This window comes from Monodon monoceros, unplaced genomic scaffold, assembly GCF_005190385.1.
Source record: "Monodon monoceros isolate NGI ecotype Baffin Bay Population unplaced genomic scaffold, NGI_Narwhal_1 Super_Scaffold_5, whole genome shotgun sequence".
In the NCBI taxonomy this organism is placed as follows: Eukaryota; Metazoa; Chordata; class Mammalia; order Artiodactyla; family Monodontidae; genus Monodon; species Monodon monoceros.
Window position 1 is genome coordinate 30,250,327 of NW_021703782.1, and position 27,397 is coordinate 30,277,723.

At 34.8% G+C, this 27,397-nt stretch overlaps 1 protein-coding gene across 4 annotated transcripts in view; it reads left to right on the top strand.

Moving 5' to 3' along the window:
- Nucleotides 1-27,397, top strand: part of AGTPBP1 (ATP/GTP binding protein 1) — a 172,356-nt gene that overhangs the window by 112,870 nt on the left and 32,089 nt on the right. For all 4 annotated transcript variants that reach the window (XM_029203528.1, XM_029203531.1, XM_029203530.1 and 1 more), the window contains 6 exons: nucleotides 15,390-15,477; nucleotides 18,893-19,037; nucleotides 21,662-21,815; nucleotides 22,854-23,034; nucleotides 24,338-24,467; nucleotides 25,502-25,633. In XM_029203528.1, coding sequence (XP_029059361.1) covers nucleotides 15,390-15,477; nucleotides 18,893-19,037; nucleotides 21,662-21,815; nucleotides 22,854-23,034; nucleotides 24,338-24,467; nucleotides 25,502-25,633 — 830 coding nt within the window. The remainder of the gene's footprint in view (nucleotides 1-15,389; nucleotides 15,478-18,892; nucleotides 19,038-21,661; nucleotides 21,816-22,853; nucleotides 23,035-24,337; nucleotides 24,468-25,501; nucleotides 25,634-27,397) is intronic.

A 27,397-nucleotide genomic window follows, 5' to 3' on the forward strand; every position in this document is an offset into this window, starting at 1 on the left:
TAAGGATTGCATTAAATCTGTAGATTGCCTTGGGTAGTATGGTTATTTTAACAATACTGATTCTTCCAATCCATGAACATGATGTGTCTCTCCATCTGTGTCTTCTTCAGTTTCATCAGTGTCCTTTTGTTTTTTGAGTACAAGTCTTTTACCTCCTTAGGTAGGTTTATTCCTAGGTATTTTATTCTTTTTTGATGCATTGGTACATGGAATTGTTTCCTTAATTTCTCTTTCTGATAGTTCGTTGTTAGTGTATAGAAATGCAACAGACTTCTATATATTAATTTTGAATCCTGCAACTTTACTGAATTCATTGAAGAGTTCTAGTGGTTTTTTGGTGGCGTCTTTAGGATTTTCTATATAATATCATGTCATTTGCAAACAATGACAGTTTTACTTTCTGTTTTCCAATTTGGATTCCTTTTATTACTCTTTGTTATCTGAAAGCTGTGGCTAGGACTTCTAATACTATATTGAATAAAAGTGAGGAGAGTGGGCATCCTTGTCTTGTTTCTGATCTTAGAGGAAATGCTTTCAGCTTTTCATCATTGAGTATGATGTTAACGGTGGGCTAATAATATATGGCCTTTATTATGTTGAGGTATGTTCCCTCTGTACCCACTTCCTGTAGAGATTTTATCATAAGTGGATGTTGAAATTTGTCAAAAGCTTTTTCTGCATCTTTTGAGATGATCATATTGTTTTTATTCTTCAATTGTCAATGTGGTGTATCACATTGATTGATTTGTGGATATTGAACCATCCTTGCATCCCTGCAATAAATCCCATTTGATAATGGTATACGGTCTCCTTTTAACATATTGTTGTTTTGTTTGCTAATATTTTGTTGAGGATTATTGAGTCTATGTTCATCAGTGATATTAGCTTGTAATTTTCTTTTTTTGTGATCTCTTTGTCCGATTTTGGTGTCAGGGTGATGCTAGCCTCATAGAATGATTTCAGAAGTATTCCTTAGCAACTTTTTAGAATAGTTTGAGAAGGATAGGTGTTAGCTCTTCTCTAAATGTTCGGTGAAATTCATCTGTGAAGCTATCTGGTCCAGGACTTCTGTTTTTTGGGAGTTTTTAAATTACTAATTCACTTACATTATGGGTAATTGCTCTGTTTATGTTTTCTATTCCTTCTTGGTCCAATCTTGGGGGATTGTACATTTCTAGGAATTTGTCCAGTTCTTCTAGTTTGTACATTTTACTGGCATATCTCTTATGATTCTTTTTATTTCTGTGGTGTTGCTTATAAATTCTCCCTTTTTATTTCTGATTTTTATTGATTTGGGCCCTCTTTTTTTCTCTATGAGTCTGGCTAAAAGTTTATCAATTTTGTTTAATTTTTCAAAGAACCAGCTTTTAGTTTCACTGATATTTTCTGTTGTTTTTTTTAGTCTCTATTTTATTAATTCTTGATCTTTATGATTTCTTTCCTTCTACTAACTTTGGGTTTTGTTTGTTCTTTTTCCTTTAGGTGTAAGGTTAGGTGTTTTTTTTTTTGGTTTAAAGTTAGGTTGTTTATTTGAGATTTTTCTTGTTTCCTTAGGTAAGCTGTATTGCTTTAAAATTCCCTCTTAGAACTGCTTTTGTTGCATAGTATAGATTTTGGATTTATTGTGTTTTTGTTTTCATTTGTCTCCAAGTTTTTTTTTTTTTCTTCAGTGATCCATTGGTTGTTTAGGAGCATATTGTTTAGCCTCCATGTGTTTGTGCTTTTGGTAGGTTTTTTTTTTTTTTGTAGTCTCATGGCATTGTGGTCAAAAAAGATGCTTGATATTATTTTAATTTTCTTAAATTTACCGAGGCCTGTTTTGTGGCCTAGCATGTGATCTATCCTGTAGAACGTTCCATATGCACTTGAAAAGAGTGTGTTATCTGCTGCTTTTGGACAGAGTGTTCTATATATATATCTATTAAGTCCATCTGCTCTAATGTGTCATTTAAGGGCAGTGTTACCTTATTGATTTTCTGTCTGGATGATCTGTCCATTGATGTAAGTGGGTGTTAATGTCCACTACTAATATTGTGTTATAGTTGATTTCTCCCTTTATGTCTGTTAATATTTGCTCTTTGTGTTTAGGTGCTCCTATGTTGGGTGCATATATATTTGTAATTGTTATATTTTCTTCTTGGATTGATCCCCTTATCATTATATGATATCCTTCTTTGTCTCTCGTCACAGTCTTTGTTTTAAAATCTATTTTGCCAGGTATTGCTACCCTGGCTTTCTTTTGATTTCCATTTGTGTGGAATACCTTTTTCCATCCCCTCACTTTCAATCTGTTTGTGTCTTTGGATATGAAGTGAGTCTCTTGTAGACAGCATATATTACAGGTCTTGTTTTTGCATCCATTCAGCTGCTCTCTGTCTTTTGATTAGAGCATTTATTCTATTTATATTTAAAGTAATTATTGATACTTATGTACTTACTGCCACTGTGTTAATTGTTTTGGAGTTGTTTTTGTAGGTCTTTTTTGTTTCTTTTTTTTTTTTGTTCTCTTCCCCTATGATTTGATGACTATCTCTAGTGTTATGTTTGGATTCCTTTTTCTTTTGTGTCTGTATCTATTATAGATTTTTGTTTTGTTGTTACCATGAGGTTTATATGTAGCAATCTATATTTATATACATGATTATTTTAGGTTGTTGATCTCTTAATTTCAAATGCATTGTAACAACCATGTATTTGTACTCTTCTCTCCTCACAATTACCATTTTCGATACCATATATATTTTACATCTGTTTGTTTTGTGTATTCCTTAACTGCTTATTGTGGGTATAGCTTATTTTACTGCTTTTGTCTTTTAACCTTCCTACTAGCTCTGTACATGTTGTTTTACTACCTTTACTGTACGTTTGCCTTTACTGATGAGCTTTTTCCTTTCATAATTTTCATGTTCCTAGTTGTAGCCTTTTCTTTTTCACTTAGAGAAGTCCTTTTAACATTTCTTGTAAAGCTGGTTTGTTGGTGCTGAACTCTTTTAGCTTTTGCTTGTCTGCAAAACATTTGATCTCTCCATCAAATCAGAATGAGAGCCTTGCCAGGTAGAATATTCTTGACTGTAGGTTTTTCCCTTTCATCATTTTAAATATATCATGCCACTCCCTTCTGGCCTGCGGAGTTTCTGCTGAAAAGTCAGCTGATAGTCTTATGGGAGTTCCCTTTTATGTAACTTAGTGCTTTTTCCTTGCTCCTTTTAATATTCTCTCCTTTTAAAATGTTTTTGCCATTTTAATAACATTGTGTCTTGGTGTGGTCCTCTTTTGGTTGATCCTGTTTGGGACTCTCTGTGCTTTCTGCACTGGGATGTCTGTATTCTTTCGCAGGTTAGGGAAATTTTCAGCTGTTATTTCTTCAAATGTGTTATTTGCTCCTTTGTCTCTTCCTTTTGGGACCCCTATAATGTGAATCCTAGTATGCTCGATGTTGCCCCAGAGATCTCTAACTGTCCTTATTTCTTTTTATTCTTTTTTCTGTTCAGCGTCAGTGATTTCCACTATTCTTGTCTTCCAGGTTGCTGATCCTTTTCCTGTGTATCATTTAGTCTTCTATTGATTCCTTATAGTGTAAATTTTGTTTCATTTATTGTGTTCTTTCCAACTCTTTGTTAAAAACTTATAATTTTCTGCCCTGTGCATCTTTACTTCTCCTGAGTTCTTTCATCACCCTTATGGTCATTACCTTGAACTCTTTCTTGGGTAGATTGCCTATATTTACTTCACGTTGTTCTTCTCTTGGGGTTTTATCTTATTCCTTCATTTGAAACGTGTTCCTCTGTCAACTTATTTTGCCTAAGTTGCTGTTTTTGTTTTTATGTATCTGGTATGTTGATTGTGTTTCCTCACCTTAGAAAAGTACCTTTTAGTAGGAGGTGTTCTATGTGCCCCAGCTGTGTACTTCTCTCTGGTCACTAGAACTGTGTGCTCTAGTGGTGCCTCCTATATGGGTTTTTTGGGTCCTTCTGTTGTGGTGGGCTGACCACTGTGGGTGGACTGGTAGGTGTGGCTGGCCCCTGGTCTGGTTGGTTGCCAAGCCCTGCCTTGTGTGGAGGCTGCCAGCCACTGATTGGTAGGGCTGGGTTGTGAGGTGGCTGGCTGTGGAACCCCAGGGAGCCTTAGGGCTAGTGCTGGCTCACTGGTGGACAGAGTTGGGGTCCAGGAGATCCTGGGGCCAGTGCTCACTTACTGGTGGCTGAAGCCAGGTCTTGGAGCTGGTTTTGGCCTTACTGTCAAGCCAAGCTGGGTCCTGGGGTCTGGCTAGAGGGCCCAGGGGTCCCAGAACTGGTGTCAGACCACTGGAGGGTGGGGCTGGTTCCTGATACAGCTGGCTGCAGGGTTTGGGGTGTCCTGAAACTTGTCTTGGCTTGCTGGTACTAGGGCCCAACTGTCCCAGGTCTGGTGCTGGCCTGCTAGTGGTTGGGCTGGGTCCTGCCCTGGCAGGCTTCAGGGCTGAGGTTGTCCTGGGGCTGGTGAGTGCCCACTGGTGGGTGAGACTGGTCTTGAGGCTAGAGCAGGCTTGTTTTGGGGCAGGGGCTGGGCCCAGTGGGTCCTGGGGCTGGTGCCTGTCCAGTGCTATGTGAGGCTGGTCCTGAGGCCAGTGTCAGCTTCCTGCTGGTAGGTGGAGTTGGGTCTTGGAATCTCTGCCTGTAGGGCCCTGGGGGTCCCAGATCTAGTGTCTGCACACTGGTGTGTGGGGCCAGGTCCTGGGCCCTCTGGTGGGCACAGCCGTGTTCAGGGGTTCTTAAGGCAGCCTGCCTGTTGGTGGGTGGGGGTATGTCTTGGCCCAGTTAGTTGCTTGGCCTCAGGTGTCACAGAACTGATGACTACAGGCTGTTGAGTCCTGGGGTCCTGGGGCTAATAAGCTAGAGGGAGGATTCCACAGTGATACTTGCCAGTACCAGTGTCTGATAGAACGAGCACCCAAAGATGGCAGCCCCCAGTGTCTGTGTCCTTAGGGTGAGCTCCAGTTGCCTCTTTCCTCTCTGGGAGACTTCTCAAGATCAGCAGTTAGGTCTGACCCAGGCTCCTTTCAAATTACTTCTTTTTCCCTGGGCCCTGGAACGTGTGAGATTTTGTGTGTGTCCTTTAGGAGTAGAGTCTGTTTCCCACAGCCCTCCAGCCCTCCTGAATTTAAGCCCTGCTAGCCTTCAAAGCCAAACATTCTCAAGGCTTGTTTCCTGGCACAGGACTCCTGGGCTAGGGAGCCTCATGTGGGGCTTAGACCCCTTGCTCCCTGGGGAGAACCTCTGCAATGGTATTCTCCTGTTTGTGGATTGCCCACTGAGGGGCATGCGTCTTGACTCTACCATGACTCTCCCCCTGCTACCCGTCTCGTTGTGGTTCTTCTTTATATCTTTAGTTGTAGAAGATCTTTTCTGGTAGGTTCTAGTCTTTTTCATAGGTGGTTCTGCAGATAGCTGTGATTTTGGTGTGCCCCTGAGAGGAGGTGAGCTCAGGGTCCTTCTACTCTGCCATGTTGGGAAGTCTCCTGCAAGGGTTTAGGTTTTGGATTTGTTCTCGATTACAACTTAATTTTGTATCCCCTCCCCTCCAGATTTTGATACTAAGACCTCCTTGTAATTTTCTAGATGGCTTCTAATTGTGTTTGGTTTTGGTATCCCTTTTGGCTCAAGAATTATTTAGAAAAGGGTTTGTTATATTTTTCGTTGGTTAAATTATTTTGGCTATAATTTTTCTCATTGCATTCAAATTTTAATCAGTTTTATTCATAGATGTGAAATTTATGATTTGAAATAATTTTTATGGCTTAATATCTGATCAGTTTTAGTGTTCACAGGTTCTTGGAAAATATGTATTCTTTGTTGGCAACATAATTTAACATACATTGTTAAGTTTATTGTTATAAATTTGTTTATTCAGTTTTCTGTATCCTTTTTATTTTTTATCTTGTCTACTTGCCCAAGGCTTAAGAAAACCCAACAGTCTTTCACTTCTATTATGTTTCTGTCAATACCTCATTTAAAATGAGGTATTTAAAATATATACATATTTTTTTCAATTTTAATGCTGTATCATTTGGCACATAGACATTTATAACTTTTCCTGTTCCTTTTGTGTATACCCATTAACAGTATAAAATAGTCACATTCATTCCATTCAGTATCTTTTGCCCAGAATTTTTTTTTTTTTTTTGTGGTACGCGGGGCTCTCACTGTTGTGGCCTCTCCTGTTGCGGAGCACAGGCTCCGGACGCACAGGTTCAGCGGCCATGGCTCACGGGCCCAGCCGCTCCGCGGCATGTGGGATCTTCCCGGACCAGGGCACGAACCCGTGTCCCCTGCATCGGCAGGTGGACTCTCAACCACTGTGCCACCAGGGAAGCCCCGGAATTGTATTTTATGTTATATTGATTTGAATTTGTTTGATACATCTTTGCTGATTGTTTTTGTAAATAGAGGTTGCATTTTGTTCGACCCTTGCCTTTTAAAATGTGATTTTAACCTATTTAAAATTCTTTTTATAATTGATACTTTTTTAATGTTTTCTATTTTTGCTGTCCTTTATTTTCTTTATGTGTTATTCTTTAAGGGCCTACAAGGTGTAGTACAATACTTCTTTTAGCTATGGGGAACCAAAATATGTATATATAAAAATAGATTGTGAGGCATATTCTGTACTGGATTTCTTTCAGTCCTGCTCCATCTGTCTTAAGTTTAGTAGAGATTCCTCCCAGATTCTGACAAGAAGTTGTCTGTTGTGAGTCTTTTATTTTCCTATACTTGTAAGTATTTAACTAGGAGGTTGGTAGAAGCTGTAGAAAGAGTTGTTAGGTAGATGTAATTTTCAAATGAACTCTACTATTAGATTTGTTAGGGTAATGCAACATACAGCAAATCTTGGTTTGTCTGAACATCAATAGAGTTAGAAGAAGGGAGAGACCAATATTTTAGTAAATTAGAATTCAACATTTTAAGAAATGATAACCAACTATGTGGTTAATGTTAATTGTCATGAGATTCATATTGAATTCACTTCAGGGATGTAATGATGACTGAAGATATTTGCAGTGGAAACACCTTCAGCGGGAAGAATCTATTTAATTGCCATGCATGATTGAAGTCAGGAAATAATATTAATTAGGAAATTGTAAAAAAAAAATTTTCCCCAATTGGGACATGCTGCTTGGGGAAGTATTTAAATGTCGGTTCTTCTAGCAGATGTGCCCAATAGAGGTCTTGTTCTTTGTCAGTGTCCCTCAAGAAAGAGCAGAATTATAGTTTCTTTTGTTTCACCAGTTGCCCTTTTCTTGGAGAATTTTTAGGTGATTCTATTAAATATTAGTTTTCTTAGTTTTCTCACAATGAATGATCTTACTTGTAAATTTGTATATGAGAATTTATATCACTATATACTACTGATATATCTGTTGTAATCCGTCACTCCCTCCCCCTTCTTGGCCCCCCCCTTACCTGAGAGGGGTTTGCTCAAATTACCACTAGATGGCAGTCTTGCGTTTTAGTAACTTAGAGCTTTAGTCACAAGCTCCCTCTTTCTCCCCCTGCCCTTCCTCCCCCATATCTTCCAGATATATGAAGATTTTTAACCACTCTCTTATATAAATTGAACATATGTGGAACCAGGCAACAAAATAGCATTTTGGAGTCAATTCTGTAGCATTCCCACCTTGCTCACATTAGTTAATTCCATACTTGGAAGTTGAGCTATTTCTTGACTAAAGAAATCTTCCCTGACTCCCCAGACTGGCTTAGTCCCCTTGATAAATGTTGCTTGTAATTTTTTCCTTTTAGGGCGCTCTTCACAGTTTTATGTTGTTTTTGTATGGGGCTGATTAATACCTTTCCTCTCTATGTGCCCCTCCCCGCAAATTGTTTGTATATTCCACAAGATCAGGGACAGTATCTGTTGCTGACCACTGTTATTTATAGTAAGGCATTTAGTAGATGTTCAGTAAATAGTTATTAAGTAAATGAGGCAATGGATGAATGAACTATGAAGATCCTATTAGGAACATAAAATGCCACGCACAAAATATATGTCAAGAAGACGGTAGTTCAGTTTATGATCATCGTTTTCTAAATATGTTTTTGAAATAATTTCAAACTTACAGAAAAGTTATACCCTTTATCTACATGTTGGGCTTCGAAAGTGATGCCCCATCACCCTAGAACACTTTCAGTGTATTTTGTGCAAACATGGCATTTTTCTATGTAACTATGGGATAGCTATCAACATCAGGAAATTATCATTGATATATGAATCCCATCTAATCCTTAGAGCCCCCCCCCCATTTAAGTTTCACCTATTTTCTCATTAATGACCTTAATAGCACAAGGATTCAGCTCAAACCACATGTTGTAAATTAGTTGTCAAGTCTCTTTAGACTATTTTAGTCAGGAACAGTTTTGCAGTCTTTAATGTTCATGACCTTGACACTTCTGAAAATTATAGCACTTATTTTGTAGAATGGTTCTCAGTTTGGAGTTGTCTTATGTTCCTCATGATTTGATTTAAGTTAGGCATCTTCGGGAGGAACATCACAGAAGTGACATTGTGTTTTGGTGACCCAGGATTTTGTTTTATTACTGATAGTAATAATTTATTCACTTGATTAAGTTGGTGTCTGCCAGACTTTTCCATTGTAAAGTTACCTTTTTTCTCTTTGTAGTTAGTAAGTATTTTACATGTTAATATCAGTGTAGAATTGGTTACTGTTTTACTCAGTGGGTTGTAATTTGTTGCTATCATTATTTGATGTTTAAATTGCCCAGGATTTGGCCATTGGGATCTCTTCATGCTGCATTGTGTGTTCTTTTGACATGTCCCCGTCATTCTTTATAGGTGTCCTTGCTTTTTGGCACAGGATGCTCAGGGCTCATCTTGCCTTTCAACAGTCATTTCTTCAAAGAGCCCTGGTTTGGAGAATGGTATTTTTAAAATAAGATCTGTATGCATAGTGTGTACATTGTTATTGGACCTGTCCATGGACAGAGCTAGGGAATATGTATTTGTATATACAAGCGTTTATATAGAAATTTTCATTGGTAGTAAGTTATACGTATGTGTATGTTTATTTTTGTGTGTGCATGTTATACACAAACACACACATAAGCACACACACAGTATCTCCATGAAGTTACACTGATACCTTCACTTGCACAGGATTTATTCTAGTTTTCTTTCCATATTTACAACTTCCTTCTCCAACATGGAGAATTTTGGCTTCTACTATTCTTAATATATTTATTTATTTGATCAGTTCCAGTGTACATAACAGTCTGTCCTTTGCACTTTCGGGCAGATGCCCTCCTCACCCCTTTCAAGATCTGACACCCAAGTCAACCTGTCTCCCTTGCCTCTGCATGGGTATCCTCCCTTTTTGTTTTGTTTTTCATTTTGATTTTAATTTTTAGTTTTATTACATGGTGATCAGAGAGTTTTGTTTGTAATATTTCTCTTTTATGGAACTGACATTTCCTTTTGACCTAATATATAGTCAATTTTTGTGAATGTTCCACATGCTCTTAGAAGAAGGTATATTCTCTACTATCAGGATACAGTGTTCAACATATCTATATAAGATTTGCCTTATTATGGTATTTAGACTTATATAAATATTCTTAATTTTTGTTTAATCAGTCTGACTTGTACTGAGAGTGGAGTGTTAGCATCTGCTATCAGTAGTATGTTTCTAATACTTCTCCTGTATTTCCTCTAGTTTCTGCCTTATATAAGAGGTTGGTCTTATCTGGTGCATAGATATTACGTCTTGCTATATTTTCACTGTGAATTGTGACTTCATAAAATTCCTTCTTCGTGTCACTTAGTATTTTTTAGCCTGCAATCTACTTTGAGCTCATGATTTCAATCCCTCCTTTATTGTTTCCACTTCTGTGGTATATCTTTGCCCATTTTTCTGCATAAAGGCAACTTGAAGTCTGTTATATTCTGTCTTCCAGTAATGCCGAAGGCCTGGGCGTGTGTAGTTTTTATTTGTGCTACTTGTTGAATTTATTTATTTGTTCTTGGTGAGGATGTGTGGAGTGATTCTGATTAAAGTGGCTACCATTACCCTCCAGGCCAAGAATCTCATCTTCCTGTTTTTAGTATGGCTCTGCTATGATACCAGCCATATCAGAAGCATGTGTTTTTTTCTCTGTACAGTTACTGATAACATATATGCAGCTTGTGATAGGTACCTTCAGGTTATTCAAGCTCCCCCTCATCTGTTAAACGATGGTGTTAGCTTCAACTTGAAAATTTTGGGTCTGTGATTCACAATACATTTGATGATTAGGGCCTAAAACACCTTGTCTTTCATTGCATCTGCACTTGTTACTGAGCATGTACTCAGCACAACTTAAGCCTTTACATAGATATTATTAGAGGCTATTGCCATTGGATGTTGGTTTCACTCCGGCAGTTTAATATTTTGATTGTCTGTATTCAAGTGACAGGCTTGACAGTTCTTCATGTATTTATTTTATACACGTAAAAGTTTATCCTTTGGCTAATGATTAAATCAGTTACTCAAATATGGCCTTTCTGTATCAGGTTGAGTAGACTGTGATTTATTCAATCTGAGTTACCTCATTTGATTTATTCTTACTGGGGCAACCTATTTTGTTAAGATGGTTTTCATTATAGTCAGAATTTCCAAATATAGCTCCCTTCACTGTGACCAGAATTAACCATCATTTTAAAAGTAATAAGAGAATACATTGTCTTTTATAAAATTAGAACACTTCAGATAAATCTTTTATGCCCTTTGACTTCAGCCTGAACCTTGTTCCACCTTGCTATAATTAACCATTATTATGAGTTTTGTGTGCCTGGAAGAGGTTGAAGTTTCGGATTGAAATGCCTCACTGACTCCTAGGAAGAAATAAGGAAGACAGGAATCTTTTATACGTATCAGTGAAATACCTGAGTTTCAGATATAAAGAGAAAATCTTAACATACTTCCACTTTAAAAGAACTGGTTACAGTACTTAAATAATATTGATAATAACAGCAGCTAATGTTTATTGAAAATTTATCATGTTCCAGGCCTTCTTTAAGTGCTAACACATGTGATACTCTTAATCCACACAACAAACCAACCTAGCATGGTTGTTATCCACAGAAGAGAAAAAGGGGGCATGAGTGGTTTAGTAATCTGACCAGGATCATGCATGTGGCATGTGGTAAAGTGGGAATTCAAACCCAGGTAGTCTGGTTACAGACTGCATGCTCTTGATCACTATGTTGTTCTGCGTGTGAAAAAATTAGTTTAGTGTTGGACTCTCATCTGTGGTGCTAGAAGCTAGAGGAGCGCCAAATGTCTTTTGCAAAATCTGTCATTTGTTTGTCACGGCCAACAAACTGCATGTTTGTGTATATGTAGAATTCAGAAAACCTGCTACCCTGAACCCCCTCTGAGAAAAATAAATGAGGAAAAAGATCTCAAGATGGAAGACTTGAAATTTATAAAATGTGTTAAGTGAAAATGTTCTAAAAGGGGTGATATGGGAGAAGTGAAAGCTAATGTGTCTTGATGGGATTGCTTAGTTATTTAATATGATAATAGTATACTAGAGAAATATCAGTTAATCATAACTATTAGGATGGGAAATAGAATTGAGAAACACAAAAGAAAGCTTTCAAATGATAGAAGAAGAAAAGGAAATGTGGAAAAATGTAACCAAGCAAGTGAAATAAGTTGTAAAGAAGGAAAAAAAAATTAATGAATAGTAGAAAGAAAGTAAGATGGAAGGAATGAAATGAAATGTTTGTCTGCCATTACTGACTATGAATGAGCCAAAATGTCCTCAAAAATCAGATATCAAAAATTATACAATTTGTAGGGTCAGAGAATATGTGTGTGTGTGTTTATTAATTAAATGATAAAGTAAAGTTGAAAGAAACGATTGGGCAGAGATAAACTAGGTAAATGCAAATAAAGGAAAAGTGGTAATATTAATAATGTCAGACAAAGAATAATTCAGGGTTAAAAGCGCTGACTGGATATTGTGTATTTACAAGTTGCAGTCCTTGAAGATGCTATAATAATTGCAAATCTCCCCCCCCATTGAGATATAATTGACATATAGCATTGTGTTAGTTTCAGGTGTGCAACATAATGATTCAATGTTTGTATATATTGTGAAGTGATCACTACAGTAAGTCTAGTTAACATCCATCACTACACTTTATTTTTCTTGTGATGAGAATTCTTAAGATCTATTCTCTGAGCCACTTGCAAATACACACTGTAGTATTATGAACTATAGTTACCATGCTGTACATTATATCACCATGACTTAGTTGTTTTATAACCTGAAGTTCATACCTTTTGACCACTTTACCAACCCCTCCAGCCCCTGCCTATGGCAGCCACCATTCTGTTCTCTGTATCTATGAGTTTGGGTTTTTGTTTTTTTTAAGATTCCACACATATGCAAGATCATACAGTATTCGTCTTTCTCTGTCTTACTTATTAGCATAATGCCCTCAAGGCCTGTCCATGTTGTTGCAAATAGCAAGGATTCCTTTTTTATGGCTAAATAACATTCCACTATGTACACACACATATACACACACACTCATACATACATTATATACATACCACATCTTCTTTATCCATTCACTTATCAGTGGATATTTAAGTTGCTTCCATGTGTTGGCTATTGTAAGTAATGGTGCAATGAGCATGTGGGGAGCGGTGCATATCTTTTTGAATTAGTTTTTTAGGGTAAATACCCAGGAGTAGAACTGCTGGATCAAACAGTAGTTCTATTTTTAATTTTTTGAGGAACCTTCATACTGTTTTCCATAGTGACTCCACCAATTTACATTCCCAGCAACGGTGCACAAGGGTTCTCTTTTCTCTACAGTCTCACCAATGCTTATTATTTTCTGTCTTTTTGATAATAGCCATTCTAGCAGGTATGAGGTGATATCTCATGGTGGTTTTGATTTGCATTTTCCTGATGATTAGTGATGTTGAGTACCTTTTCATGTACATGTTGTCCATCTGTATATCTTCTTTGGAAAATGTCTGTTCAGATCCTCTGTCCACTTTACAATTAGATTGTGTGTTTTTTTGCTATTGAGTTGTATGAGTTTTTCATATATTTTGGATATTAACCCTTTATCAGATATATGATTTGCAAATATTTTCTCCCATTTGTTAGGTTGCTGTTTCATTTTGTTGATGGTTTCATTTGCTATGCAGAACACTAACCTCTTATACAATACAACAGCCATAACCACATGGCACCCACATAGGTAGACCAAAAGCTCCGAGAATTACAACCTGATTAGAAGACAGTTATTGTGAGAATTTAAAATTCAGTTCTTTAGTGGCACTAGGCTTGTTTCCTGTGCTTAATAGCCACACATGCCTAGTGGCTGCCACATTGGACAGTGCAGATATCGAACATTTCCATTCTGGCAGGAAGTTTAGTTGGATGGCTCTGATCTAGAAAGTATAGCAAAGGAGAACACTTTATAGACCTATGGGACATAGCTAAACTGGTATTTGGAGGAAAGTTGAATGCCTTTAATAACTGCATTATTTAAAATAAAAAAAGACTGAAAATAAGTTATTGCTCAAGTACTCCGTTTTTAAGTACTCAAAAAATAAGTACTCAAGATATTAGAAAAACAAAAAATAAAACCAAAAGGATAGAGAATTTTTTAAAATGCCGAAAATAATGAGATAGAGATAGACAAAACATAGAAATACTGGAATTGATTGAAAAAAGTAAAGATTCTGAACAGACTGTAACTGTTGAAAAGGAAATAAAAAATGTATTTATCAGTCACCATATCAAGATGATATTCCAGCTAAATTATATTTACTTCTAAAAAAATAGATTTTACTTTTATTCTAATAAGTGATGGGCAGCGTTTTAATATGTTTTTCTGAAGCTAGTATAATATTATACCAATGCTTGGTAAAGGTAATTTGTTTTTAAAGACCAATTTTTAAATACAGAAATTCTAAATGAGATTTAGCTAATTTAATCATACAGGAGTAAAAGAATAGCATTTTCTTGGAATGCAAGGATAGTTCACAATAGGAAATCTATCTATTTATTGCATCAAGAGGCCAAAGGAGAAAAGCCATGTGATTCTGTTACTGGATGCTGAAAAGGCATTTAATGAAATGATTAAAAACACTTAAATGTAATAAGAATTATGGGAGAAACTGCTCCAGTTATAGGAATAATCATAGCACCTACCACAGAGGGTTGTTGTGAGGATTTAATGACTTAACGTATGTAAAAATGCTTAGAGCAGTCTCTGGCACATAGAAATTATTCAGTGTTAGCTCTTTCTATTATTTAAATAAGATAAAGTTGATTTGTTAAAAAACAATAGGCAAATAATTGCATTGAATGGCAAAGTATTTTGATTGAAATTATCAAGACAGTGTTTTATTCTTACCACTATATTCAGAATCATTTTTGAGGTGGTTTCATTTCTCTAAATATAATAAAAGTAGAAAATAAAGTAACTGTTATAAATACTAAAAGAGGAGATAAAATATTTTAAGTTACAAATGATATGATTTGTATGCCTAGAAAACCCAAGAGACTATTAAAGACTAATAAAAATACTCAGAGATAAGTTTAACATAATGGTTCTGTAGCAAGAAAATGAAGAAATGAAAGTTGAACGAGATCTCAGTAAAAATTGTCAACCTTTCCAAAATTAACATATGAATTTCATTAATTCCGGTTAGAAACCTAGAAACCTTTAAAATGACTTTAAAGTGCATGTGGAAAGTATATTTCTAAAACTACCTAAGAAAATATACTATATATTTAATTCTGTTTTTGTTAACAGTCCCTCTTCCTCCTCATCCCTTCTCTCCTTCTCCATGCTATAAACACCCATTTGTATGGAGAAGGCTGAGGAAGAAAACAGTCATGCCATTTTAGTGGCATTGTTTTCCTTACCTTGGTATAGATGGGAATCTATGGAGAGTTAGAGGGGTGATCATACTTAATTTAATATATATTTTTGTCTCTTTCACTTGTTATAAGGAATATATGTATAATTTTTAGTGTAATATGTATTACATATATATAATTTTAATATATATAATTATACATTATAATTATAATGTATATAATTGATCTAATATAGAAAAGATAATAGAAAAATGTTTAATGACTTTTCACTCATTGAAGTTGTAACTCCATTTTAGTTAAAACTAGAAATGAAACATATCATTGATTGATTTAGGAGATTTTAAAGAAAGATCTCAGATTTTTTAAGTGCATACTGAAAAACCAAAATGTATTTTCTTTTAGCTTTTCTGAATGTTTGGTGCTTTCTACAACGGCAAGATTAATTTTTAACTCAAAAATTCTGAAAAGAATTTTCTCTTTTTTTTCTCTCTGTCAAAGGTATGCAACCACTCATGTATTCGGTTCAGGAAGCGTTAAATGCTAGACCATGGTGGATTCGTGTGGGGACTGACATTTGTTACTATAAGTAAGTATTCTGACAGTAATAGGACATCAGTTTACAGAAGGAAATATTAATTCATCTTATTTCAGTTCAAAGATAAAAAGTTATTTTGTTCTTTGAACTTGGTGATATGGTTTAGTATTACTTCCAACAGAGTTTTAAAAAATTTGAGATCCATTATGGGGGTATATTTAGTGGAAATAAAACGTGTTTTGTAGACAGATGACAGACTTAGGTCCAAATCTTGCCTCCCCCACTTAGATGTGTTCTCAACTTTTTTAGCTTTAAAACTCTGGAAACTTCATTGAGTAAGACTGAAATTAGAAACTCTAGGAAATAATTTACAGTGTTTTTTTTTATTATTCTGGTGATATTAAGTGTAATTCTTTTCTCTTCTGCACACAAATGTTTACCTCATTTTAACTTCCAAAATATTTTACTTGGAGATGTATTCCACAATTACATTACTCCTGCTTTCACAGTTCAACTTTGACTTCAAATAGGTGATCTATTTATCAAGTTAAAATAAGTGCTAGAAATCATTTATTGCTTCAGTGGAATAATTGGATTATTCTTCAATTCATGACTAAGTGATCTAGGATTATCATATGCCTTGCTTCCCATGTTTACTGTTTCTGCATGTAATACATTCTTCTATCCACTATTGAATGCACTTGACATCCCTGTTTTTCTCTGTTATTAATCTTAATCCTGGCATTTCTGTTTAGTGGATTTTGACTTTTTATATTTTATATTGTGCTTAACTAGCACTAATGTTCCTTCTCTTTTAGTTTTATCCGTTAGAAGAAGAAGAATTCTAAAATTAAACTGTTTTTAATGGTTTAGATAGGGTTTTGGAAAAACCTAGATCTTAAGTGCTACTGCTTTCTAAGAAAGAAATCGTTCCTTGGAATTAATCTCAGTAGGGTTTTCCCCATTTTATTAGCAAAATAAATAGTAAATAAATGAGAGAAAGAAGCATAAGGTTATATGTAATTCTTCTTCACCTGAATGAATTTCATATTTCTTTTAATGGTAGGCTAATATAAATATACTTTATCATTTATCTCTTATAAGTTGGAGTGGAGCAGTGATTATCTGGGAAGTGCTTGGTTAGATTTTGGCAGAATGATTTAAATTGTTAAAGGGTGAAACAATGTTTTTCAAAAAGTATTTCTTTCATGCTTTTTCTTTTGCACAATAGAAATCATCAATCAATGAATGCTTTTCTTTTTCACACTGTAAAGTGAATCGTCATAGCATCTCAGGTGGTTTTTCTTTTTTTATGTAAGGAGTGATGGCAAGGATTTTTGTTTGTTTAGTTTTTATTTTTTCTTTTGGCTACTTCCAGATCTGGAATTGGAATTCAGGCCAATTCAACAGATATTTATTAACCACTTTCTATGTAACAAGCACTGTTCTAGTTGCTTTCCTCAAGCTTGAAATCAGATAGTGGGGATTAAAAACTACTATTTTTGCACTGTCCTTTGATACTTGTTTGTCTCATCTGTAAAATGAGAATAAAACTACTTTCCACGAGTATGTGAGTGAATATAACCTATAAAATGCCATGTAGCTGTAATGTGGTGACATAAATACCTCCACAATTAGATGTTAAGCTTTTGGAGTGAAAGAGTTGGCAGGATCTACTTCCGGACCTTATTTTGCATTTTCCTCAACTCTTAGCACCTTGTCATTGAGTATCTATTCAAGATGTAGTGGCTAAGTTAATGAAGACTCTACCATTCTTTTACGTCAGGGTTCTTTTATTTTCATTAATAGCAAGCTTGATTTTTATAAGATTATATTAGAAGGTCTGATCCCAGGGTGGTTCTAAGGTTGTGATCTACCTTGAATGTCCGTGTGCATGAATAAGTAATCTGTAGGCCATGGCTTTTCTTCAGTTCATGGCTTAAATAATACAAGGTGATTTGGAATTTTAGAAATGAAGTTGATAGACCAAAGCATCTTTAGGTCATCATATCTCAATGATATTTAAAGTCTGGAAAGTAATATGTAGGTTTAAAAACTTTTTATTATGGAAATCTCCAAACATTTACAAAAGCGGATAATAGAATAATGAGGCCCCATGTATTCATCACTGAGTTTCAACAATTATCAACACATGGTTTCATTTTAGCTATACTTTCACCCCTACCTCCACACTGAATTTTTTAAGACATATTTTATCCTTATTTTTTTCCAGATATATTTTATCCATAAATACTTCAAAGGTCTTTGTCTTTTTGAGATACATATTTAAGACAATCTAACCACAAGGCCATTGTCACACCTAAGAAAATTCCTTAATATGATAAAATATCCAGTCAATGTTCGGACTTACTTGTCTCATAAATGTTACTTTATAGTTGGTTTGTTTAAATCAGACCAAGCAAGGGATCACACGTATGTCCTTTAAGTCTCTTAATTTATAGGCTTCCTTCTTCTCTATTTTTAAATTTCTCCTTTATTTATTGAAGAAATTAGATCATTTGTCATGCAGGATTTTCCGCATTGTGGATTTTGCTGATTGCATTCCTGTGGTGTTAATGAATTCTTCTATCTCACCAATCTCCTATCAACTCATAGTTAGATGTAGAAGCTTTATCAGTTTCAGGTTTCATTTTTGACAAGAGTACTTCATAGATGGTGCAGGGAATTCCTGTTGCATCATATTAGGAAATATATCATCTCTGGTTATTTCTTCTTTTGTAATTTTAAAATTGATCAGTGAATTCAGGTATTGTCGTCTGATCCGTCAGCCTTTCATCCAATGGTTGTAGCAGCCATTGGTGATCACTGCCTGGATCCAGTAATGTGTATGCCTATCAAAGAATGGGGGTCTAAAACTTCTGTTGATGTATAGAGTAGTAGCTCTATTTAATTAGTAAATCCAGAAGTGGAAAGTCATGATGTTGGCTGATAGCAATTAACTGCTTTTTTAGTACCAAGTCTAATTTTTGTTTTAAACAACATACTGATTTTTTTTAGAGATTTATTTATTATTTATTTAATTTATTTTTGGCTGCATCAGGTCTTAGTTGCAGCACGCGGGATCTTTCACTGTGGCACTCAGGCTTCTTTCTAGTTGTGGTAAGCGGGCTCCAGAGCGCGTGGGCTCTGTAGTTTGCGGTACTCAGGCTCTCTAGTTGAAGCACGTGAGATCAGTAGTTAGGACACGCGGGCTTAGTTGCCCCACGGCATGTGGGATCTTAGTTCCGTGACCAGGGATCAAACCTGCGTCCCCTGCATTGTAAGGCAGATTCTGTACCACTAGCCCACCAGGGAAGTCCCCCAAGTCTAATTTTTAAGAGTATTTAAGTTAAACTTTTTTACAAACCATGGGTTTTCTTTTTTTTTTCTGAAGTTCTGTTTACTAAAGTAGCAAGAAAAATCAGAATTTTGGTGTGGATGGAATAAACATGCATTTCTGTTGCAGAAATCACTTCTCAAGAAGTTCAATTGCTGCAGGTGGGCAAAAGGGAAAATCCTACTATACAATTACATTCACTGTCATTTTTCCACATAAAGATGATGTGTGCTATTTTGCTTATCACTATCCATATACGTATTCAACTTTACAGGTGAGAACTCATTAAGTTGTACTGTGACCATTATTGTGTTGTATGTGTATGTGTCAGATAATTGAAGAAAAATTGCTTTAATTAAATATCTAAATAAGATAAGAAAAAGATTCAGGGTTGATGACTTCAGAAAATAATACAATATTTGTTGAAATCATTAAAGTAAAATGGGAATGTAGTCTTCATTTTTATTTAATAGAAATACTATGGAAATATGACATGATTTTTACTTTCCACTTTGGGTAGAAATCTACAAATCACAATTTATAAATTTTAACTAGGTGAGATTTCTACTTGTTTAATGAAAAGCATTGACTCTCACAGAAAATGTAACAGTAGAAAATGTATATGCAATTTAAGTTTTTCTGTTGTGAATTCCTTTCTTCTAATGGTTTCATATGGAGTCCTAGATCCAGATTGCTTAGAATATGGGGTATAAGAGTTGTTTTGTGGGTTCTTTTGAGATTGTTTGATTATTTGCGTTGTAAAACAAAAAATTCAAGTAATTAGCATGGCAGATTTATACTCAGAACAGAATGTCTGTCCTAATGATCAAGGATCATGAAGCTTCGTATGATCAATTTACCCAGAAAGGAATTGGAACACTATGATTAGAAACAAGCTTCCAAATTATGAGAGAGGAGAACATGAGAGAAAAACATAGTCCATAGAGCAGAAGAAATGTCAAGGCCGAGAACATTAAATGAGGCTCACTTTATTTTAGTAAGGTTCCAACCTACAGTAAAGGTATAAACCGATATGTTTCTGTGCTGAATAACATAGCATCGGAAATATAGTGTTGTTATTTACATGGTATTTGTTACTGTCCTTTACTGATGTTACCTTTTTAGTATATTTTAAATGCCCCTACTTTCTTCCAGTCCCACTACCACGACCTTTTCCACGCATGACCATTGTTTCTCACCTGGACTTATGCCAACCTCTTTCTAACTGGTGTCCCCAAATTCACTTGTATCCCCTTTCCTCTTCATCACTGTTTTATCACACTGTAGCAAGAGGGCTCTTTGATGGCAAATCTAATCATATAAATCTGCTCCTTAAAGTTCCTTAGTGATTTCTCTTGCCATTTGTATGAAGTCTAAAATTCTTACCGTAGCTCATTCAGTCATTTCTCCACTATTTTGCACAGTTTGGGCCATTTCTTCATACTGTTTGAACTGTTACTTACTTAATATTTATTTTTAAATAGACTTTAAAGTAATTCACTGTTTAAAGATTATCCTCATCCTAAGTTAATATCTGTGGAATTACAGGTTTAATGTGCTAAACTTTTTTCTAATTCACAGTAAAATACATATCTATTAAAATTTTTTTCAAGGTTATCCACATACCACTTAGTTATCTTAATTACCAAATACTACGCTTTGGGAAGGACTGGTCTACCGGGCCCTTCCTTCTGTGTTAAATTCTCGATTTCTTACCCTTTCTGGTCTAGCTATAATGAATCTTCTTCAGTTCTTTGAAATGTCCTTCTTTTTTCTTATTTCATGGTCTTCCTGTATGCTTTGCTTCTGCCTACAGTGCACTTTATATCCATTTCACTCATCCTTTGGATCTCACTTTAAATGTAATTTTTTTTCTAGAAGACCTTTCCTCCCTGCCCAGACTCTGCGAGGCTCCCTTCCCTTTATTTCAAGCTCTCATAGCACTGTATATTTTCTCTAGGGTAGGGACCATTTATTCATTGTTGTATCCCCAATGCCTGGCACAGTTTCTAGCCCGGAAATAGTGACCACATGGTAAATCACGATTATGTGAATGAACATAGGCAAAAGTTTGGAAAGCAACTAAGTATCTTTAAAATAAGGGATTGAACAATTTATTTTTGGTGTGATCATATACTAAAACCATTAAAACTTGTGTTTTCAAAAGACATATAGTCAACATGTTTAATGATATGGCATAATATTTATAATTTTGAATATCAATGTGAATGTATAAATTATTAAATGATAAAATCAGATTATAAAAAGTCTTACATGTAATTACAGTTTTGTTTATATATATTGGCATTTGTTAGTAGTAATCTAGGTGATTCAATTATGGGTGTTTAAAATTTTTTCTTGTACTTTCTGTGTCTTCCAGACATTTTACAATGAGCCTTTATTAATCTTGAGATCAGGAAAGATTGTTAAAAAATTTGTGCTGCATAATATTCATTCTCCATATTTTAGGTTGCCGTTAACAGATCTATAGTCACAAAATTTCAACATTCAGAAGCCTTTGGAAACCAAAAGCATTTTCATAACCCATTTGGCAGGCAAAGCCTGGCCTGAATTGATGTGAGCTTATTTAGAATATTGATTCTACTTAGCGTGACTCTTCATATGCTTTGCTACAGAAATACTAATGTGCTTATTTACAGGCTGCTGCCGCTGACCCCACTGGTTATATCGCACTATTAAGGGTATCCAAACTGTATCTATCCCCTTTCTCAAGTTCCCAAATACTGATATTTAACTGCATCTGGACCCTAATCCCCGGAGAACGGATTAGGAATCTGATTCACTTTTAGTTATGTTCAAGATCTGGATGCATTTATTTCTGTTTATCATAGGGAGTTTTTAAATGATTATATACTTTGCTTTTAAATTTTTATTAAGATGCATCTTCAAAAACTGGAATCAGCACACAATCCTCAGCAAATCTATTTTCGAAAAGATGTGTTATGTGAAACCCTGTCTGGAAACAGCTGTCCCTTGGTGACTATAACAGCAATGCCAGAGTCTAATTATTATGAACATATCTGTCAATTCAGTAAGTTTGTCTTCTTCACTCACAATACCAATCATTCTTACTTATTTTTTTTTGCTTCATGACTATTTTGTAAGGGCATTAGTACTAGGAATAGGCATCAGAAGTCTTGGGTTCTAGTCTGGGTCCTGTTACTGCCTAGCTCGGGCCCACTTCTGGGCCTCAGTTTCCTCATATGAGGGAGCTGCCTGAGATGACCTCTGAGGTGTCTTGATACTAATATTCTGTAGTTCTTATTCTTAGAAGTCATACCCAAAGTATAGTATAACAAATTATACCATCAGTTTAAGACTTTACAATTAATTTTATTTATAAATAAAACTACCATAAACCTATCAAGTATTTTGATGCTAGTACTGAATAGCTACTTGTTTTTCCCTGCCATTTATGTTTTTAAAGTTGCCTCAAATGTACAGCTATGGTAAAAAATATATATATACATATAAGAAAACTGTTCTAATTTTGTTAAGAAGGTAAAATATTTTCAGGAAAGAGAAAGAGCTTGCTATTTATGAAAATATGAGCAGATGAACTGAATGGTTATTTTGTAGCCCTGTATATCTAAATGTGTAGTGAAAAATATTTTTCTTTGTAAATCTCTGAGCAGATATACGTATTGTTCTGTGCTTATCATAGCGACTATAAAACAGGAATAAGATTATATTTTCCTTCTTTTTTCCATGACTTTATGAAAAATAAATTTATATTTCATCTATTTTCCCCAGATGCTTGTTCTTTATGAAACCAAGATAATATTAAAAAATTAATTTTATATGTTAGATTAATCATTGTGAAATAAATGACTCAAATACTATTTAATGTGTTATGTTCATGTAGGACATGACTTATATGGGTTTTATATCTGTTTTCTCTAGCGGGCCTAGTATAGTGCTTGTATATAGTAGGTGCACAGTGAGTTCTACTTTGACTTTATATCAGTATTCACAATTGAGCAGAAATATTTCTAAAGCCCCAAAGTCAAACATCATACAGACTTTCAGTAGACGTTCATTTTAATTTGAGGTTTTATGTCTACTTTAGGAAATCGCCCTTACGTTTTCTTATCTGCTCGGGTGCATCCTGGAGAGACTAATGCAAGTTGGGTAATGAAAGGAACATTGGAGTATCTCATGAGTAATAACCCTACTGCTCAGAGCTTACGAGAATCCTATATTTTTAAAATTGTCCCTATGCTAAATCCAGATGGTGTCATCAATGGAAAGTAAGTTAAGCAATAGTTATACAAATATTATAGATTGTTGTGGCTGTCCTGTATAAACTTGTTGAAATAATAGCATCCACGTTAATTTCAAAAACAAATCTAGTGATTTTTCTAGAACAAAACAAATTTAGTGAAGAATTAATCTGATAAATTTTTAAATGAAAGTATAATTTGTATATTATTAGTACTATGATATTTTGAGAAATTCTGTATCTATTCATGAGAATATGATTTTATAAAATGTATGTCTGCTTGAATTGTTTTAGAAAAATTACAGTATTGGGATATGAAAAAGATTTTTAGCACATTGTCTTATAGTCCTTTTTATTTGACATGGCATGATCTTAGGTTGTTTTGAGATTTAGAATCTTCTGGGGTCTCTTTCCACTAATATGGAATATTGGCTCCATCTGCTAACCTCTTCTTGATATGAGTAGGAATTCTTCAGAGTGGAAGTACTGGAATGTTACTTTTTAAGTGGAGGTGGCTTACAGTTGGTACAGTTCATTTACTGTGTCAATTAGACCAAGGTCTCTTTAATGCTTCTGAAAGGGGGGTGTTAGCCTAACTGTCATGAGCATCTCCAAAGTCGAGGACACCATATTTATTTATTCAATAAAAGAACCATGAATATTTCTCATATTTAGGAAATTTTTGAATTAAAAAAAGAGAATAATTTCTGTTTAGGTAGTATGATTATGGAACTAAAATGAGATTTTATGTCTAGTTTTAATTCAGAAACATATTGACTAGTTAGAATTCTGTTTATATTTCTGTTATCACCTTATGACCATTTGCTTAAATTTTTGCTCAGTGGCTTTAATACTTAATACCTATGATTAATGAAAATGTATTTGAATTTTTGTAAGAATGTGTGCTTTTCATACACAGTACTTATCTTTCTTAGAAGGAGGGCCAGATAGCACTTTTAATAATAACTGATACAATCAAAATACAGAATGTTAGCATAAGAAATGATTATTATGTAGTCAGGATGGAAAATATGACCATGAGTAAATTTTATGGTGTATGGAACAAAACCCCAGAATGGAGAATTTTTCCTATAGCTTGAAAATTTTGACATAAAACTGCAAGCTTACCACAGTTAAATGCATGTAACACAAGATCTTGCACATAGCAAATGCTAAATAAATGTTTACTTACTGACTATAATATGCATTCTGGTGAGCACACCATTTATACCTGTTTGAAATATTTAGTGGAATAGAATCATAAAATTAAATCAAGTGTATGTAAGAGTTTATTGGTACCAGTGTTTGTCATTGTGTTTACATATGTGTAGTCACCGCTGTTCTTTAAGTGGAGAGGATTTGAATAGACAGTGGCAAAGTCCAAATCCAGATTTACATCCTACAATTTATCATGCCAAGGGTCTGCTGCAATATCTGGCTGCAGTGAAGCATTTACCACTGGTAAGTGCAATATTTGTTTGTATAGTCAAACAGGTGATTTTGTTGTAAGTTAGTATTTTGTAGATTATTTTCTGATTATAAAAGCTGGGTGTTAATTTCAAAAGCAGTTTCATTAAAACATCTTTGTTATCTATCACTTGTGTATTAATTATGTTGTCTAATTAATATAATGTATCCATGTTCTTATTTCATTAGATTTAATTTTTATAATTCTCATGAGCCCTTTACTTTTCTGTTTTGTTTATGAATAGTGGTAACTCCTGGCTGTAAGTTTTAGCTATTTGACTTCACTGTTTGAACAATATCAAGGTAAAAAAAGTACAATAGGTATCTTCCAAATTCTCAAACTAGTAGAAACTTATTTCTGAGCTCGTTAGCTAATTCTAAAGCAGGTAAGTCTCGACTATACACATAGGAAAGGTAATATAGGCATGGTGGGAGGCTCTCCTGAACTGTGTATGTGTGTTTCTTCTGTTTTCAGCAACTTTTGTTTAGAATGTTTCCATTATTTTAATCTTTAAATGAGTTAATCTTCCTTTGGGAAAGATAGAACACTTTGCAGAGGGGCAAAATTGGCATGCAAATCTGTCCATTTTCTATTTTTAAAATGATGCTCTTGAAACCATACCCCTTTTAAAATGTTTTTCATGAAAGCATTTTTTATGTTCTCTTAAATTAGGTAAATATTTTCACAACCCTTGGGGCAGTGATGAGTGCAGCTGTAGATTTGACCTATAGTTGAATTTATTATTTTTTTAAGCGATGAATAGTAGATACAAAAGAAAGAGTGGAACTCGTGGCTTGATGCAGGACCTACCTGCAAAGAATTTAGCCATTCTAGGATTAATCATAGATCCTTTCCAGAAGTAGATATGTATTATTACTTTTATTGATTCTACTTGTTAAATGGTGGCTCAGTTACAATAAAAGGACAAAGGAACACAGAACTGTTTATTGGCTTCATATTAGCTAGCTTTACTTGGCAATATATGAATTTGAAGGATTTTATTTTTAAAATATATTATCTTTTCAAGGTTTATTGTGATTATCATGGCCACTCCCGAAAGAAGAATGTATTTATGTATGGCTGCAGCATCAAAGAAACAGTGTGGCACACGAATGACAATGCAGCTTCATGTGATGTTGTGGAGGATGTGGGATACAGGGTAATTATTACAGATAAGGCAGGAATTTTTGAATTTCAAACACGCGTAAAACTGCAGAAAATAATTTAACATATAGGAACTACTCAGATTCAGTAAATGGTACCATTTTGCCATTTTGTTTCAGATTTTTCGTTTTAAATGTTTCTTCTAATTTTTTTTTTGCTTTTCACATTTTTTAAATTAAAGTAGACTTGATTTACAATATTGTGTTAGTTACAGGTGTACAGTGTAGTTATTCACTATTTTTATAGATTATACTCCATTTAAAGTTATCATAGAATGTTGGCTGTATTTTCTGTGCTGTACAGTATATCCTTGTATTGTTCACGCATTGTTTATTTTATACATAGTATGTATCTCTTAATCGCCTACTGTTATCTTGCCACTACCCCATCCCTCTCCCTACTGGTAATGGCTAGTTTGTTCCTTATACCTGTGAGTCTGTTTCTCTTTTGTTATATACATTTGTTTTATTTTTTAGGTTCCACATATAAATGATAATATACAGTATTTGTCTTTCTCTGTCTGACTTATTTCACTAAGCATAATACCCTCCAGGTCTATTCATGATGTTTCAAATGGCAAAATTTCATTCTTTTTTATGGCTGAGAGTATTCCATTGTATAATATACATCACATCTTCTTTATCCATTCATCTGTTGGTGGATAGTTAGGTTGCTTCCATGTCTTGGCTATTGTAAATAGTGCTGCTGTGGACATTGAGGTGCATGTATCATCTTGAATTAGAGTTTTTTGTCTTTTCTGGATATGTGCCCAGGAGTGGGATTGCTGGATCATATGATAGCTTTATTTTTAGTTTTGTAAGGAACCTCTATACTGTTCTCCATAATGGTTGTACCAATTTACATTCCCACCAACCGTGTAGGAGGGTTCCCTTTTCTCCACACCCTCTCCAGCATTTATTATTTGTAGACTTTTTGATGATGGCCATTATGACCAATGTGAAGTGATACCTCATTGTGGTTTTGATTTGCATTTCTCTAATAATTAGAGATGTTGAGCATCTTTTCATGTGCCTGTTGGCCATCTGTATGTCTCATTTGGAAAAATAGCTATTCAGTTCTTCTGCCCATTTTTTAATTGGGTTGTTTGGGGTTTTTGTTGATGTTGAGTTGTATGAGCTGTTTTATATATTTTGGATATTAACCTCTTTCAGTCATATCATTTGCAGATAGTTTCTCTCTTTACGTAGGCTGTCTTTTCATTTTGTCAGTTGTTTCCTTTGCTGTGCAAAAGCTTTTAAATTTAATCAGGTCCTAGCTATTTATTTTTGTTTTTGTTTCCTTTACCTGAGGAGACAGATCAAAAAAATATTGCTGTGACTTACATGAAAGAGTGTTCTGCCTATATTTTATTCTGTGAGTTTTATGGTTTCCAGCCTTACATTTAGGTCTTTAATTCATTTTGAGTTTACTTTTGCATATGGTATGGAAAATGTTTCTAATTTCACTCTCTTACATGTAGCTGTCCAGTTTTCCCACCACCACTTATTGAAGAGACTGTCTTTTCCCTATTGTATATTTTTGCCTCCTTTGTCATAGATTAATTGACCATATGTTAGTGCATTTATTTCTGGGCTCTCTATTCCATTGCTTGATATGTCAGGGTTTTTTTGTATGTGTGCCAGTACATTCCTGTTTTGATTACTGTAGCTTTGTAGTGTAGTCTGAAGTCAGGAAGTCAGTGATACCTCCAGCTTTGTTTTTCTTTTTTTTCCTCCAGATTGCTTTATAGTCTTTTGTG